Source organism: Armigeres subalbatus, chromosome 3, assembly GCF_024139115.2.
Source record: "Armigeres subalbatus isolate Guangzhou_Male chromosome 3, GZ_Asu_2, whole genome shotgun sequence".
In the NCBI taxonomy this organism is placed as follows: Eukaryota; Metazoa; Arthropoda; class Insecta; order Diptera; family Culicidae; genus Armigeres; species Armigeres subalbatus.
In genome coordinates, this window is record NC_085141.1 from 175,102,571 (window position 1) to 175,121,419 (window position 18,849).

Here is an 18,849-nt window from a genome sequence, read left to right on the forward strand (position 1 = left end):
CTTCTTGAAAGATTGGTGATCGAAGTATAACAGGTTATACGCAATTTGCACTGATCATCTGCTGCTTGTGCATTCGTGCGGCAACGCACCGGCTGCTGTGTTTAGGTTCCGTGGCATATTTAAATCATCTGACGTTGAAAAACATATACGATTGAGTTTACGTCATGTGCTTTTGTGTCAATTCATTCAGATAAGTCACCTAATATTCATAGTGTTTTGGTGTGCAGGAAGCAACATCAATTTCAATATTTAATTTGAATCCACCAATCCAATCCATATTGGCACAGTATATGTAAAACATGGATGGTCTAACAATTAGTTTGTAAATAAAACAAATTATTTTAGTAAATGGTTTTGATTTTCTATAAATATTAATTTAGTATTATTCCTACCTTTTCGCTTGCATACCTTCTGTGTGGTTTTTGGAAGTTAATTAATTCATGCTATACATGAGTCCTAAATCTTGGACTTCGCTAGACCAATTAATTGTAACATTCATATAGTGACAACATATCTGTTTGAAGATTTCAAATAGCACTGGGATTATGTGGGAGAATCTGAGTTTCGGAAGGATTCGGAGAAAATTTTTCATTCTTGCAAGTCAATGAAAATGTATCCAAACTTTTCTACAATCCAAACATGTTTTGGATCATGTAGTAATCTAAATTCGATCATTTAGTTTCTCGATGACTCATTCCAGAGGTTAAATTTCAAAACGTGTTTTATGGTGGACTTCTGGTGCGAATATTTTTCGATAGCTCTGTCCTACAGTTTATTGTATTAATTTAATTAATAACAGAGATGAAACACTAGCTTGTAATAACTTATACTGTTAATAACATTATTTTTTTATTAGTTATTATTAGTCAGTATAAGTAAACAAAATAGGGGCCGGAGGATGCTCTTTTATTTCACCCGGCAAGGGATATAGGGCGTCAATTTTAAAATGATAATTAAAACGTTAAAACACATTTTAGCCGAAAATAGTTTGATTTTTCGGGTTCGAAATTTAATTTTCTCTTAGATTGGTAACATGAAAGTTTCATTATTTCGATTAAAAGCCATGTAGGCTACATATCTACACTACAAGGATGTTTTCGATCATTTAGTAATCTGCGTTCAATCATTTAGTAGTTTGTCAATAACACATTCCAGAGGTTAAATTTCAAAATGTAGTATGGTGGACTGCTAATTCAAAGGTTTATCTACAACTCTGCCTAACAGTTCGATGTTTCAATTATACTGGTAATAGAGCTATAGAGCTAGTAGCAGTAGCTTATACTGAATGATTGGAATTTTGTTATCATTTGGTATAAGTCACTGCAACTAACACTGTAACTCCTTCAATGGTGGAATTGAAACATCGATATATTAGGCAGATATATAGAAAAACCTTCGCATCAGAAGTCCACCGTATAACACATTTTGGAATTCAGCCTCTGGAATGAGTTATAGACAAACTACTAAATTATCGAACGCAGATTACTAAATGATCGATAACATCCTTGTGTGTCTAACATATAGGTAAATAGTTCGGCTAGCTGTTGGTGGTGTTGGATTGCATGGGAGTGCTCTCGTCTCTCAGACTTGACAAATCTATGTTTTAATCTTTGTTTAAAAAATGCAGATAAGTCGTTTTAAAAATTTGGTATTGAGCTATGGAAAAAAAATGAATAAAATTTATTGGTATTAACTAAAAAATGTTTAAATTTAACATTAAACAAAAGAGAGTCAGATGAGCATCGAACATAGACCCACTGAGTGAAAGCCTAAAGCGTTACCCCTTGGCTCTCTCCGCTTCTTGGATATGTGATGATCGAAGTATAACAGGTTATACTCAATTTGCACTGATCATCGGTTGCTTGTACATTCGTGCGGCAACGCACCTGTGCTGTGTTTAGGTTCCGTGGCATATTTAAATCATCTGAAGTTGAAAAACATATACGATTGAGTTTACGTCATGTGCTTTTTTGTCATAATGTCAGATGTCAGATATGTCACCTAATATTCATAATGTTTTGGTGTGCATGGAAGCAACTTCAGAATCAATTTCAACATTTGATTTGAATTCACTGTAATGCATTCTTCCTGGCGTTGCAGCAAATAATTCATATTGGCACAGTATATGTAAAACATGGCTGGGCTAACAATTAGTTTGAAAATAAAACAATTTATTTTAGTAAATGGTTTTGATGTTCCATAAATTTTAACTAACTATAATCGTACCTTTTCGTTTGCATACCTTCTGTGTTTTTGATAGTTAATTAATTCATGCTATACATGAATCCTAAATCTTGGACTTCACGAGACCAATTAATTGGAAACCCATTCATAGCGACAACATATCTGTTTGAAGATTTCAAATAGCACTCGGATTATGTGGGAGAAGCTGAGAAATGGCGAAATGCTCTCTATATGAAGAAAAGCAACCCTAGTAGAATTCTTCTAAGACTTTATTAAGTCGGATCAAAATCGTAAATCTTAATTGAAAAGTGGTTAAATGGCATTGACAAAAACGGAACTGCTCATCAGCAAAAAATGAATTCTTATCTATATGATGAAGAATCATACTATTTCAGAAGGTGCTAGAAGCCTAAGCTGGATTCTGACTTCAAAACAGAAAAAGTTTGTCAATTGACCAAAATTATGGATCATATCACCGAAATTATGGATCATAATCACGATAAAAATTGCGCAAAATTGTATTTTTTTTATTAAATGTAGTTTTCTATGAATAATTTTCCAAACATTTATGGATCATTTGTCATACGTTCATGGGAAAATAGCAGGAATGATATTGTTTTTCTTGATCATGTTTAAAGGTACATACTTATTTTACAATTATTTGATATATTTTTTTTAGCTTAGTTATGCTTAGTTATGGATCTTAAAATTATTCTTTATGGATAAGCCTGAGCTATTTTCTGGATTTGAGGTAGCGTTTTATGGAACATTCTGATGTTATTTATGGATCGTTTTTGTGCATTTAACGGTACAAAGTAAGGGCTGCCATAAACAAATTTGAAAAATAAGATCTATTTAGTGTTATATTAGACTTTTCTAATATGTTTGTCAACCCATTTGAACGAGCGAGAAAGGCATCATCACCGCTAGGTGGATTAATCAGGGTTTTTTTGTAAGGATTGTCACACTTCGGCCAACGCGCTCCCCCTCTGAGCATTACGTAATTTTTGGTTGCTCCCTAGTTCCAGCCGCTGATCTATATGTCTACGGCAACTTGAAATGAGTGCCACTAGATTTTTTCTAAGTCTTTTAGAATCACTGGAAAGTTTCTCGAAAGATAGTATTTCAAAGCAATGAGATTTTGCTGAAGTATAACAGAAACACAAAACTAATTCGCTCAGAAAAGCTTCTAACCAATCAATGATGCCACTAATGAGACTTCTCAATCGATATCCCAAATTGTTTCAAGATGAGCAAAAAGTGAGCGCTACATGCTGTCGTTGAGGGCTGCAGGGACTATGTTCAAGGGCTGGACGACCCCTTCCCAGGCAAACTGCGAATCCTGGTACCTGCCTAGGTGGTGCGGTTTAACAATGAGCTCTGTTAAACTTCTATAAAAAGATGCATGTATCCGCTAGCTTTGCCCTCCTTAGCCGTGCGGTAAGACGCGCGGCTACAAAGCAAGACCATGCTGAGGGTGGCTGGGTTCGATTCCCGGTGCCGGTCTAGACAATTTTCGGATTGGAAATTGTCTCGACTTCCCTGGGCATAAAAGCATCATCGTGTTAGCCTCATGATATACGAATGCAAAAAATGGTAACTTGGCTTAGATACCTCGCAGTTAATAACTGTGGAAGTGCTTAATGAACACTAAGCTGCGAGGCGGCTCTGTCCCAGTGTGGGGATGTTATGCCAAGAAGAAGAAGAAGAAGAAGAAGAAGAAGATCCGCAAGCAGGCTCCGCCAAAGCGACCGTGTGCCGCTCAAAGCGCACAAGCTCAAGGCTTAATCATTACGAACAACATTGAAAATAATGCAACATGATACAATCAGCTAGGACCTAGGCGACAAACAAAGGATCATGATTAGATTCTTGGAACATGGAGCTGCAATTCACTACAAGGGTGTGCAAGCTGAGGATGAAAGGCCGTTTCTTCAACTATACTGCCGTGAATCGCATATCTGTCCCATCTTTGCTGGGTTTCCTATTCATATGGGACAAAAATGCGATTCACGGCAGTATAGCACCCCCAACATGCATTGCACACACGAAGGAAGACACGACGACGTGAAAGAAGCGTTCTATGTACAGCTGGAGCAGACATATGATGGATGCCCACTGAGTTACGCCAAAATCGTCATCGGTGACATGAACGCTCAAGTAGGCAGACAATGGCCAATTAGGCCGAATTAGCAAAAAGAAGCAAAAAGTGAAAAATGAGAAGTTTTTTCTTTGCCTTACCTCTTCTTCCTTCTCCCTTCATGCATCTTCCTTCTTCTATCTGCCTTCTTCTGCCTTATTCTTCAATTACGCTCTTGCTTCTTTCTTCTTCCTTCATCTTTGTTACTTATTTCTTCTTTCTGCATTCTTCTTCCTTCTTTTTCCTTCCTACTTCTTCTTTCTTTGCGCAGAGGGTTACAACAAGGGGATGGTCTTCCGTGCCTGCTATTCAACATCGATTTTTTTTTTTTTTTTTTTTTTTTTAATTGCTAATTGCTAATTTTATTTGCTAATTATTTAATACATGCATTCATCTCTTAGACTAGGTGTTCCGTGTTTTCTTAACACTATCATCCTTATTTGCTATGTTACGCTTTTAGTTATTATTAATACATTTCAATTGCCTCTGGCAGTTAGAATTTTTTCCTCTGGTTGAATTGAACCATGTAGGAATTACAATGTTTTCAACTTAAACTAAACTTAACCTATTTTATACTAAGGGTACAAAGAGTTAATCGTTGCAATAGAAGATTGCAACGATTTTTATCTAAAATTGAAATTATTTTGTTGGACATTTGTTGCAATGTCTCAATATTAGAAATTCTATGAAGTTCATTGGTACTATACCACGGAGGCAACTTCAGAATCATTTTCAAAATTTTATTTTGAATCCTCTGGAGTGCCTTCTTTCTGGTATTGCAGCAACTAGCCCATATTGGCACAGCATACAACATGGCAGGTCTAAAATTTGTTTGTAAATCAAAAGTTTGTTCTTAAGACAAAGTTTTGATTTTCTGTTTATAAGTGGATATAGGCACTTAATATATTTGTTACATTTGGCTTGAAGGCCTTCAATGTGATTTTTAAAAGTTAATTTTTGATCTAGCAGAAGTCCTAAATATTTAGCTTCGCTAGACCAATTAATTGGAACCCCATTCATAGTGACAATATGTCTGCTAGAAGGTTTCAAATAAGAAGCTCTCGGCTTATGTGGGAAAATTATAAGCTGAGTTTTGGAAGCATTCGGGAAATTTTCCATTTTTGCAAGTAAGTGGAGAAAATATCCAACCTTTTTGCAATCTACTACAAATGACACGAAGGCTTCGCCCTTTGGCTGAAAGGCCCGTGTCATCTGCAAACAAAGATTTTTGACACCCTGGTGGTAAATCAGGTAAGTCAGAAGTAAAAATGTTATACAATATGGGCCCCAGTATGCTGCCTTGGGGGACACCAGCCCTTACAGGTAATCTATCAGATTTAGTATTCTGATAGTTTACCTGCAGCGAGCGATCTGATAAATAATTTTGGATCAGTTTAATGATGTACAGAGGAAAATTAAAATTCATCAATTTTACAATCAAACCTTCATGCCAAACACTGTCAAATGCTTTCTCTATATCAAGAAGAGCAACTCCAGTCGAATATCCTTCAGATTTGTTGAGCCGAATTAAGTTCGTAACTCTTAATAACTGATGAGTGGTTGAATGCCCATGGCGAAAACCAAATTGCTCATCAGCAAAAATAGAATTGTCATTAATATGAACCATCATTCTATTTAAAATAATCTTTTCAAACAGTTTGCTTATTGAAGAAAGCAAACTGATTGGGCGATAACTAGAAGCCTCAGCTGGATTTTTGTCCGGCTTCAAAATTGGAACAACTTTGGCGTTTTTCCATTTATCTGGAAAGTATGCCAATTGAAAACATTTGTTAAATAAATTAACCAAAAAGGATAAAGAGCTCTCAGGAAGTTTTTGATAAGTATGTAGAAAATACCATCATCACCCGGGGCTTTCATATTTTTAAATTTTCTAGTAATAGATCTCACTTCATCCAAATTAGTTCCCAACGAAGGGTCAAAAACATTCTCTTGATTGAGAATGTCTTCGAAGCTCCGTGTAACCTGATCCTCAATTGGACTAGTGAGACCTAGACTAAAATTATGGGCACTCTCGAACTGCTGAGCAAGTTTTGAGCCTTTTCGCCATTTGTTAATAAGATTTTATTTCCCTCTTTAAGCGCTGGAATTGGCTTTTGAGGTTTTTAAGAATTTTTGTTAATTTCCAAAAGGGTTTCGAACTGGGATCCAACTTCGAGACATTATTCTCAAAGTTGGTATTTCTCAGAATAGCGAAACGTTTTTAATTTCATTTTGCAAATCTCGCCAAATAACTTTCAACGCGGGATCGCGAGTTCTTTAGTATTGCCTTCTTCTCACATTTTTAAGACGGATCAGTAGCTGAAGATCGTCGTCAATAATAATGGAGTTGAATTTAACTTCACATTTCGGAATTGCAATGCCTCTGGCTTCGACAATTAAATTTGTCAAAGATACGAGAGCATTATCAATATCACTTTTGGTATCGAGAGGAATATCAACATCAAAATTCCTATCGATATACGTTTTGAGAGAATCCCAATCAGCTCTATGATAATTAAAAGTAGAGCTGATTGGATTATAAATGGCTTCTTGTGAGATTTCAAATGTCACAGGAAGGTGATCAAGTCAAAGTCAGCATGAGTTACCAATTGGCCACACAGCTGACTTGAATCCGTTAAAACTAAATCAATTGTAGAAGGATTTCGACTGGAAGAAAAACAAGTTGGTCCATTGGGATATTGAATAGTATAATATCCCGCAGAACAATCTTCAAATAAAATTTTACCATTGGAATTGCTTTGAGCATTATTCCATGAACGGTGTTTGGCATTGAAGTCACCAATTACGAAGAATTTTGATTTGTTGCGAGTCAGAATTTGAAGATTAGCTTTCAACAAATTCTTTTGCTGCCCATTGCATTGAAAAGGCAAGTAGGCTGCAATGAAGGAAAATTGTCCAAAATTTGTTTCAACAGAAACTCCCAAGGTTTCAAAAACTTTGGTTTCAAACGAAGAAAATAATTTATGTTTGATACGTCTATTAATGACAATGGCGACCCCACCACAGGCGCTGTCAAGACGATCATTTCTGTAGATAAAATAATTTGGATCTCTTTTAATGGAGAGTCCTGGTTTTAAATACGTTTCAGTTATAATGGCAATATGCACATTATGAACTGAAAGGAAGTTGAATAATTCATCTTCCTTACCCTTTAGAGAGCGGGCATTCCAATTTAGAACTTTCACACAATTATTTGGATCCATTGAAACGGAGTCCGATAACAATTTTTGTGTGTACTTTATACCAACCTGAACAGCTTCAGGAATGGTATTTGCTTTGAACATTGCATCAATCATGTGATGCAATTGTTCAGTTAAAAAATCAAAATCGGAAGCAGTCATGCTACCTGAATCGGCAACATGACCGTTATTTTCCGTTGGGACATGGGTATAAACCTCATTTTGAGAAGAGAAATTTGGTCTACCAGCAGCGATGTTTGCATACGTAGGTACATTGGAAAAATTGGAATTTACTGAAGTGCTTGCTACCCGTTGACGAGTGGCAAAATTTGTTTGTGAATTGTGGTGGGTATGAATTGCTCGACCGGTAACCGGTTTCGAAATTTGAGCGTTTCTACCCGTCGAATCTGGGATCCGATTGGAATTTCCGTCATCAATTTTGCACGGGAATTCAAAACTTTTTGCGTGAAGGGCATTCCCAGAAATTGGATTTATGATTGCCCCACAATTTGCGCACTTAAATTTATTGAATCTTCTCTCACAGGACATGCGTCCCTGGCGTGAGAGGTTCCACCACAAATCATGCATTTAGCATCCATGTGACAATGTTTGGTTCCATGACCCCACTTTTGGCACTTACGGCACTGGGTAGGGTTTTGGAAGTTTCCCCCAGGCCTGCGGAAATGTTCCCATGTAACACGGACATGAGACATAATACAGGCCTTTTCCAAACTTTTCATATTATTTAGTTCACTTTTGTTAAAATGAACTAAATAAAATTCTTGAGAAATACCCCCTTGGGAAGTTCCAGACTGAGATTTCTTTTTTATCTTAATTCTTGGACTGGTGAAAATCCAAGTAATTGAGAAATTTCAATTTAATCCGTATCCAGTAATTTATAATCACTGGGGAGACCTTTCAAGACGACTTTGAACAATCGCTCAGTTTTGTCGTCGTATGTGAAGAATTTATGGCGCTTCTCAGTTAAATAGTGAAGAAGACGTTTGCGATCGTCAAATGATCCCGGCAAAACGCGGCAGTCACCCTTCCTAGCAATCTGAAATGAAACCTTGATCCCCTGAAGGTTACTCAAAATCTCATTCCGGAAGCCAGAAAACTCGGCAACAGATACCACAATTGGCGGAATCCTTTGCTTTTTCGCATGAATCGAATCACCGGGGCAAGAGGTAGATTCGCTTTGCCCAATACCATCATTAATCAAATCGAACTGATTGCTCAGTTCGATTGGAGAAGAATTATTTCCGATATTAGAGTTAGAAGGAATATCTGAATTCTCCAGCTTCCTTCTATTTTTCCGCGCTTGGGCAGGACGGTCTTGAAACCTTGTTTCTTTGAAGGAAGTGGAGAATTCAGAGACTCCCCTTCCTCTTGTTTTTGTTAATACTCATTGCTGAGCGTGGAGACGTGACCTTCTAAGAGGTTTTTTCCCAGAACGGTGTCCCTGCAGGATTACCACCGCTTGTCGGAATTTTACTTCCGCAAACGGGTCCAACGTAAAACGAAGGCACGGGTCCTTGCAAAGATCGTAACGGGATCAGTGGGTACAAATAGCGCTAAGAAGCACCGTTGAAATTAAAATAGCTTCGGGTAGTATTAAAAACTTCCTTCCGCAAAGAGAGAAAGAACCGCACAGCACGAAAGCACGATGCGGTCTGATTCAACATCGATTTGGAGGGAGTAATACGTAGGGCGGTACGAGTGGTACGAATCTCACGAAGTTCGTTCAGTTATTTGGTTTAGCTGACGACATAGATATTATGGCACGTAACTTTGAGAAGCAGCTAAGTGGATTGGACTAGTTGTCAACACGTCGAGGACAAAGTACATGATAAGAAGAGGCTCAAGAGAGGACAATGTGAGCCATCCACCACGAGTTTGTATCGGTGGTGACAAAATCGAGGTGGTTGAAGAATTCGTGTACTTGGGCTCACTGGTCACCTCCGATAATGATACTAGCAGAGAAATTCGGAGACGCATCATGGCAGAAAATCGTACGTACTTTGGACTCCGCAAAACGCTCCGATCGAATAGAGTTCGCCGCCGTACCAAACTGACTACTTACAAAATGCTCATTAGACCGGTTGTGCTCTACGCACACGAAACCTGGACAATGCTCGTGGAGGATCAACTTGGAGTTTTCGAAAGGTAAGTATTGCGTACTATCTATGGCGAGGTGGAGATGGAAGACGGTACATGGAGGAGGACAATAAACCACGAGTTACTAGAAATACGAGAAATAATAAGCTGCGTATATGGTCTTAATATTCAGCAAGTAATCAATAGTCGGATCGGAGCGGACTATAGACTTCCAAGTGGCCAAAATTCTTTTTATAGCACGTGAGAAAGGCACCATTACCGCTAGGTGTATTAATCTGGGTTTTCAAGAGTCTGATCGCTTGACAACATCGACTGCCTGTTATGACTCTCTTCTATCACCTATCGTGAAACTGAATAATCTTTCTAATCCAAAATTTTTTTCGGAGCTGTTCTAAAATAGAATTATTAGCTATACTGTTCAGGTTCAGATGGATGAAGACTTGTTTCAAATAAAACCCTATTGATAACTTTTCTAAGTAATTCTGTCGCTTATCCAAACAGCAGACACGTTGCTCCCCTGACCGTTATCAACAAAAAAATTCTTCATCAAAACTAATACCCGGAGTTGAATACTAACACTATACTGCATCTCTGTGTGAAATTTGAAAAAAAAAATCATAGGGCCCGTTTTGGAGTTACGCCCTTTTGAAGCCGTAACTGTAATTTATTAAAGAAAAGTAATAGAAATCGCCAACCCCAATCACAGATATACAAAACATACATAAACAATGTTGTATGATATACGTAAAACGAAAAACCTACATCTATCCAATAGAGATATCATGGAACAATGATCAGTGATCACATTAATACTATGAAATATATACTACGGCATCACTCATACTTCTGTTCTTCTTGAGATCTCAATATAGTCTCTCGTCAAATGCGTGCTCGTTATTCAGCCAAACGAGAAATAGAAGCATCGCAAAATCACAGCTCTGCAATTCTTTGTTGGCAAATACGAGGTGACACGGTGATACAGTTTGAAGTGGTATTATTTCCTCGTTCCAAGTTTCGAATTCCATGTTATTTTAGCAGTTGTATATATCAACATGAATAATCACGAAATCAATCGCCAAAAAGTGTGCATCCTGTGTCTTTCGAATAATAAAAATGTTAGATCGATACCGTGTGATGTGCTAAAAGTTATTCAAAAGAATTATTTAAATGATGTTGATGTTCGTGGATGGTATTACCCATGTGCAATATGTGCGACATGCAGACTACATTGCAGCCAAATTGCCAAAAATGGTGATAGGAATACAAAACTCTTTCATAAATCCAAATATATCGTGTCGCTAAACACCCGATCAAATACAATATGTACTTGTGAAATTTGTGAAGCTGCAAGTGTAAGATTCAAGAAGAAGTCTGGGAAAAACTTGCCAGGGGCTGTTTCAAAAATGAAAATGTCAGGCCGTCCGAAATCCAATGATTCAAAACTAGAACAAAAAGTGGTTCGGATGTGTAATGTGTGCCTCACAGAGATTGTCCGAGGCAAAAAACATTATTGCACATCAATAAAATGTGGAGATAATTTGGCCAGAATTCTCAAGAAGAATGCGGCACTCACATCGTCTGCAGCCGCTGTATCCATTTTTTTAAATGAGAAAGCTTCTACTTCAGGTATGTTGATATACCGTCAACGGGGGTGTCATTGGGCCAAAATGTGGTATGCTCCAAGTAAATGTTACAAAGCTCTAGTAGTTAACATTGGAATCAAGTTTTAATTAGTTTGGTACAAGCTTGAACAATAAATTTACCACTGTTTGGGGGAAAAATAATAAATGAGGGAAATTCTTCAAAGTTATATGTTGTTTAAAATTGGCCCATTCTCACCCCTCACAGGGGGTGGCATTGGACCAAATACAATAAAGTTTAGCGGTGACGATGCAACAATTCAATCGGTCATAAAACATAATTGCCTACATTACGGCTTTTACAAACTATGTATGAGAATATTATTTTGAGCTTTTTAGTGGAATGTCTTCACTTGTCATAAGACGAGTTTGAATAATCCCATTGAATTCCACCACTTAATTGTATCTTGACAGATACGTATTTCGATCTCAACAGTAAGGCCGTCTTCAGTGTCTGGTACTTGACTCGACCAGTCTAGCGTACTTGTATGGTCGTGGGTTAGAGTCCCATCGAAGGGAAAGTGGTTACCTCCAATACATTTTTCAAATCAATATTTCCCACATAATGTACATATTCACATATATGAGCCTTCACAACAAGATTGCAATAATGTAATAATGTGATGTAATAATATAGAGAAATAATAATTATATTTTTATTAAACCAGATACTCTTTTTAGCTAAGAACGTTCATTTGAATCAGTATGCGGTATACTGCAATGATGTGCCAGCTTTGATGCAACGTCTTAAAGAAAATAGGCCTAACCTCGACGAAAATGTGTTTGTTAAAATTGGTATCGATGGCGGAGGTGGATTTTTCAAAATAACACTCTCCCTTGTTTCAAAACATCCAGGTCAAACCAAAAACCTACAAACCTACAAGTGCTGGCTTTGGCTCCACACTTGCCTGAAAAATTTGAACCCATTTATTTGATTTGGAACAGCTTGTTGAAGATGAATGATTTGGAGTTTATTATTGCAGGTGACCTTAAGATTATAAACCGATAATAGGAATAATGCCCCATTCTTAAAGAAATCCCTGTCCATATTGCGAGATCGAGAAAAAACACCTTGGTGTACAGAGCGGCGTTTCCAGGACTATTGTAAACATTCGTGGTAATTGCGGCTGTGATACAGGTTCTAATAAAAAACGAAAAAAATCGTGCAAGCTGCGTAAAAGTACCTCTCATTTCTGGTAAGGACAATGATATAATATTGATTAAGTGTCCCCACTTCACGTGACCCTCGGAGTCGTCAACGTCATCTTCAAAGCAGTTGAGAAACTGAGTCCATACTTTTGTCCATAGATTTGTGGGTAAATCAGGCTCATGTCTTACATGTTCAGCGTACATACGGCGTCACTGGGCGGGCATGCCACGATCTTCTTGATGCTGCGAACATTCTACAAAATAATGCGGATTTAACAAAGTTTATTGACATAAGTATGAGTATGAGTTGACATAAATATGCAACTTACATTTGCGTTTTTTGTTTAAAGGTTTTGAAGAATTTTCAAAATGTCTACAATTCTTGTTTTTCATATGAGTTGCTGCCAGGATTCGATGTTGTAAGTAAATATGGGTCACTGTTGTAAGTATTTAGGAGTTTATTCATCATGTTTTTTTTCTTCTTTTTTCTCGTTCCAGAGGGCGAGTAATGGCGCTTGAACCTAGGCTTATATGTACATTTTTAGACATAAGTATTCGTAATTTCTTCATATTAATCTGTCTGAATTCATATGAATACTTTTGTCTATCAGTGTATAAGCCAGGGCACTAGACTAAAAACTGTGTCCCATCCCAAGATGTTAAGGATCCAAGGAGTGACCATTAACCATCTTAGCTCAGTCACTCCCAACGATTTAAAAATTAACACATAAAAAACGGAGCGGTTGGTACGAGATGTCCTCGTTCTATGGCCTAATTGTGAAATCAAGTTGATAATTGATTCTCACAGCTATTTTCAATAACGCTGCACAGTACGCCTTGCCGCTTTTATGTTTAAACTACATTTATGATATGCTTCAAATATAAATTTTGACAAGAAAAGTGATAGATGTAGTCGAATCTATCATTTTTCAGGATTCTTTCACGAACCGGCTGTGTATGTGTAGACTAGACTAGACTAGACTAGACTGAGTTGCTGCCAGGATTCGATGTTGCAATTAATAAGTTCGTTGCCTCCTGGGAAAGTTTGGATCTCCCGAAGACCTCCAAATATCATATCACAAAATTCCATGTAAAAGAATTTTGTAGTACATTCGGCCATGAGCACAATGAACAGGCATCGGAGTCCGTCCACAGCGACTTAAACCCAACATGGGAAAGACATAGAACGCCAAATACGTCAAAGTTGTATAAAGCCCAACTCTTGCAAGCTGTAATTGATTACAATAGTGGACATGTGTAAATTTAATTGGAGTGGACAATAGTGGATAGGTGTGGATTTAATTAAGGTTAACCATACTTAGCTGATTAGAAATGAATGTAAAATAATATAAGGCTTTTCCTAATTTTTAATTATTTTTAGGTTAAACTCATCTGATATAGCTTAGCAGCCTAAAGTTATATATGGTACAAAAGTGCTACGACGGTGCATTTGACTACCAGATTCCACAATTCCAAACGTTCATATTTCATTTACTTACCTTTCTGTACCTGAAAAACATTCTTATCATATATTTGGAAGCAAGAAAACATATACTTATACTTATACTTACTCTTACTCCTGTGCTTTGCCGATCCGAACTCGAGTTTTTGCTTATTTTTGCAAGAGCGAGCGAGGGGCTGCCCACTAGTGTATGTATAAAACAAACAGGGATTTAATTTTGTTTCAGAAATAAATGTGTTTGGTTCAAACATATTACTATTTTGGAAATAAACATGTATATTTTTGAAGCAAATGGATGAAATTTGTATCCGTGTTTGATCGAACATGTCATTTTGCCGAGCAGGTCATTTGAAAAGTGAGAAATGAGGTGTGAAAAGTGAGACATCTCACTTTTCTCTACTTATTTTCCACTTCTCACTGTGAAAAGTGAGTAGTGCGGTGAGACGTCTCACTACTCACTTTTCACAGTGAAAAAAGAAAAATAAGAAGTGAGACGTCTCACTTCCTACTCCTCATTTCGCACTTCTCACTGTAACAACTGAGAAGCGCAAAGTGAGTAGTGAGACTATTCACAGTGCAAAGAAAGAAATTAGGAGTAAGAAGTGAGACGTGAGACGTCTCACTACTCACTTTTTGCAGTAAGAAGTGAGAAATAAGTAGTGAGACGTCTCTTTTCTCACTCCTCACTGTAAAAGTGAGGACGTGTAGAGAGACGTCTTACTTCTTACTGCAAAAAGTGAGAAGCGTGAAGTGAGTAGTGAGACATCAGATTACTCACTTCTTACTCCTCATCTCTTGCTTCTCACTGTGAAAAGTGAGCAGTGTGAAGTGAGAAGTTGGGCGTCTCAATACTCACTTTGTACAGTGAGAAGTATGAGATGAGGAGTGAGACGTCTCACTTCTTATTGCGTAAAGTAAGAAGAGTAAAGTGAGGAGGGAGACGCATCTCTTCTTCATTATTACTTCTAACTTCTCATTCCTCACAAATGACACATTTGACCGAACGACCTATTCAGCCAAATGACCTGTCCAGCTAAATGACAAATTCGACCAAAATTTAATTACCTATTCGGCTATATGACCCTAATGGCCAAATTACTTTCGACCTAATGGTCTGTTCGGCCAAATTGTATATTCGGCAAAACAACTTTCGGCCTAGTGGCCTTCGGCTAAAAGGAGCTTCTCCTTGTCATTCAATATTGCAATTCAAAACGGTTTGGATTTCTTGGATTCTCATATAAATTTCCATATCAATATGGATTTGCTGAACGCGTTGTTTTTGCAGTGTATTCTGTGTCTTGCATTTGGCGCATACAACAACCCTCTTCTAGGGCTCCTTCCCCAGAAATCTGTTCCATTCTCCTTTCCTGCTTCATGTCCTCTTCCTTTCCCTTTTCACTTCCTGAGAAGCCATCGAGCGAAAATGAAAAAAAATATCTGTTCAATGGCTCATGGGCATACGCTCCGGTCGAAACAAGCACACAGGATCCGGAAATTGAACTAATTTTTGACGTAGGACTACGTCTGTCTTTTCTATATTGGGGTAAACTTCGGGGACCGTCACGAAAATATGATAGATTTTAAACTTTAATATCTCAGCCGTTTCTCGGTGGATTTTCAATTTTTTGAACCATTCGATCAAGGCTGAGTCAACGCTTCTTTGTATTGATATAAAAATACTTATTTTTAACAATTTATTATCGATAATTGATAAAAAAAAAGTTTAGAAATAGGTACACCAACCAATCACGTACATGCATCATTCGATTGTCAAACCTCAATCTTTTCGATTAAATGATTTCAATCACTCATAAGGCATAGATTGGGCTAGATAGTAGAATCTAAAGATGAGCGAAAGCATATGTAGTTGCGTTTGTTTTTCCCTTATTCAGGCGCATATGACATTACACCCCTTTATATTTTCTTTGAAATCGTGACGTCATGCTCGTTTGGAGACATGTTTGACAGTTCGTTTGGATACAGAGAATTTATTTTCACTCATCTAGAGATTCCACTATCTATAGTTTGGGCAATGCTCTTTGTGTTGTATCATTAGTTAGACAGCTATTATAAACGCGAGCTTTATAAACATTGTCAAAAAAGGCATCATCGCTAGGACATAACTTTGGACTTTATTAATTTTTCTCATAGAGGCACATAATCTAACCAAATTCCACTGATCCCCAAGGTTAATGCTGGAGATGATACTATCCTGAGAGGTTCTTTTGTCCTTGAGTTAACGGATATCTTAAAGTTAGTTAAAACCTCAAAAATGCCTCTTTTAATCTGCATTCTGGCAAATCTCATACCTAAGCACTTGCGTGGGCCATCTCCAAACGGTAAATAGCACCCATTTTCGCGGTAAATGTTAGCTCCACCTTTCTCAGCGCTAAATCGATCGGGATCGAATGCATCAGGATTTTCGAAGCAATCCGGGTCACGTTGCAGAGACCAAACACATAGAATGGCACATGTCCCCGCTTCTATTGTTATTTTACGATCTGAAGTTAAATTTAAACTGACTGGTTTGGTGCATTTTTTCGAAATGAACGCCCCTGGCGGCCACAGACGGAGTCCCTCATTGAGGACTTGTTCCAAATATGGGAGGTTCATAAGCACATCAAACTTTATAGATCCATCCTTTTCTGCAGAGGCGAGTAGCTCTTGGCGAAGTATTGATTGCACATTCGGATTTCTGGCCAGCTCATACAGAGTTAACGCAAATGCCGTACTGGATGTTTCAAACCCATCAATGAAGAATGTCACTCCATATGCAGCCATATCAATATCAGATATACTTTCCTTTTCCTGCAGTTTGATGAGGTACTCTAGAAAGTCGTCACACTTCTGAGAGCTCGTTTCTTTGAGATGAATGGCCTCCTGCATCAGCTTGATGAAGAAGCGTTCTATCCTTTTTGGAATGAAGCTGAAACGGAATGCTTTTCCTAGTTTTGGAAACATCAGCATGCACATGAGTTTAAGCACAAACAACAACGACGAGTCGAGAAGTTTCCGTCCTGTGGACCGAATCAGGGCATCCTTGTTAGTGAAAGACTGTGCATCAACGGCAAAAACGCAGCTGGAAACCACATCCGTTGTGAATTTCCCGGCTAGATCTTTAGTTTCAATTGGAAGGGTGGTGTTCTGCCTAACAAAGTTGGTCATTCGGGAGCAAACATCCTCCACATGTGGGTAAAGTGCCCTTATCTGAAATTATAGAACTGATTTATAATCAAAACTTCAGAAATGTTGACCTTACTCTTGTGATCGTGAATGCTGGTGAGATTTCAGCCCGTTTGCGTTTCCATTCGCGGCCTTTGAGCATGAATGGGTTGCGAGAAAAAAGTTGATCGTTTCGCTTATTTGTTATATCACCGAACTCATTGTCGTGAAAGTTATCGAAGTATGTGGTAAGAATATCTCTGGCCAGCCTTGTAGACGTTACTAATATCTGGGGTGTTCCATAGTTAAAAACTCCTATGAAATTGTAAGCATTCTTATATTTCCTAGAAATGGAAAAAGGACTGATTATATGAATGAAGCTATGTAGTGCAACCTTACCTATACAAATCATTCATTTCACTCATTACCGGACGATTGCGGAGTACGAAGGACGAGAAATTGCCAATTAAAGGCAGCGGATTTGGGCCGGGTACCTTACGTATCTTCCAATAATCGAAATTCCATGTTAGAAAACTGTGCAGAACAAACAGTGCTACAATCAGTAAAAGAATAGATAGAAACATCTCAATGTAGTTATGAATAACGTTGACTGCCGTTTTGTCGCGTGTGCCTGATTTTATAGTCATAAGCTGCAATGCCTTGTATCAGTTAATCGTAATCTGTAGAGTTTTACTATCGGCAATGACCTAGCTCAATGTTTGATATGATGGTATATATGGGTTATCGAATTGCAGCAACAAAAGTGCATTCAGTACAATTTAGTGTCTATAGGAAGATTGATATTCTTCATTACTGGTACAACAAATTTAACAAATTTGTCCGATAAGGCTATCTGCCTTGAATTTTTTACCGGGTTTTGCTGCTGTGAATTGCAAGTTGTCCCATCTGTATTGTCCATCCGGAATAAAATTAGAACGCTTTTTATACCGAAGTTGGATTTTTCTCCGGGTACGGGCAACTTTCGCAACTTCGGAAGTAGTGCGCTGAATTCACTAAAGATGCGCTAAACAACGCATCAATCAGTTGACAGATAAAACTACGGAAGAAAGTTCGGTTCGGAAGTCCCGACTTCCGAATTCTAAATTGGTACTACGCTGGGTTCGAATTCTAAGTTGGGTGGCTGGGTTCGATTCCCGGTGCCGGTCTAGGCAATTTTCGGATTGGAAATTGTCTCGACTTCCCTGGGCATAAAAGTATCATCGTGCTGGTCTCATGATATACGAATGCAAAAATGGTAACCTGGCTTAGAAACCTCGCAGTTTAATGTACACTAAGCTTCCGATGTCCTTCCACCAGCAGCGTCAACATTAATCAACCGGTTGAAAAACAACTTTCTGTAATCTGAAATCCGGCCAAGTTAAAACAAAACATGAACATATATCGTTTTCTAATCAATCGAACGGTTAAAATGATTTTTCGGATTACTCTTAAAAAAAGACAAGACTGCTGTAAAACTTTTCACGCGTAAGGATAAAGACAAAACACGAAATTACACACGAGCCGGCACCGGTAATTTAGTCTTTAATTTTCTTTTCTCATTTTTTCACCAATCGTAAACACAACAGTACACACTCAACTTGAAATCAGTATTAATGAGTTCAATCAAAGCAATATTACGTGTTATATTTTACAAAATTTATTGTTCAAAATTTATTATCCAAAATTCATTTTATTCAAAATATTCACTTTAATTAAATTTTGCAAAAAAGTATGTAAAATATTTTCTCTAACAGTAGGAACTATTGTTACTTTATTGTTTTCAATTGTTGTTTC

The 18,849-nt window shown here is 37.6% G+C and overlaps 1 protein-coding gene across 2 annotated transcripts; it reads right to left on the minus strand.

Moving 5' to 3' along the window:
• Window positions 1-15,547: 15,547 nt before the first annotated feature.
• Window positions 15,548-18,694, minus strand: LOC134219669 (probable cytochrome P450 28a5). 2 transcript variants are annotated; one of them, XM_062698474.1, is made up of 5 exons: window positions 18,502-18,694; window positions 18,316-18,417; window positions 17,455-17,589; window positions 17,153-17,399; window positions 15,548-17,100 (listed from the first exon to the last, which is right to left on the minus strand). In XM_062698474.1, exons 3-5 carry the CDS (start codon window positions 17,478-17,480, stop codon window positions 16,039-16,041), a joined length of 1,335 nt encoding a protein of 444 aa, XP_062554458.1. In that variant the 5' UTR covers window positions 17,481-17,589; window positions 18,316-18,417; window positions 18,502-18,694; the 3' UTR covers window positions 15,548-16,038. The 2 variants fall into 2 exon arrangements, with proteins under 2 accessions (XP_062554458.1, XP_062554457.1); XM_062698473.1 differs by lacking the exons at window positions 18,316-18,417; window positions 18,502-18,694 and having other exon boundaries at window positions 17,455-17,665.
• Window positions 18,695-18,849: the final 155 nt, after the last annotated feature.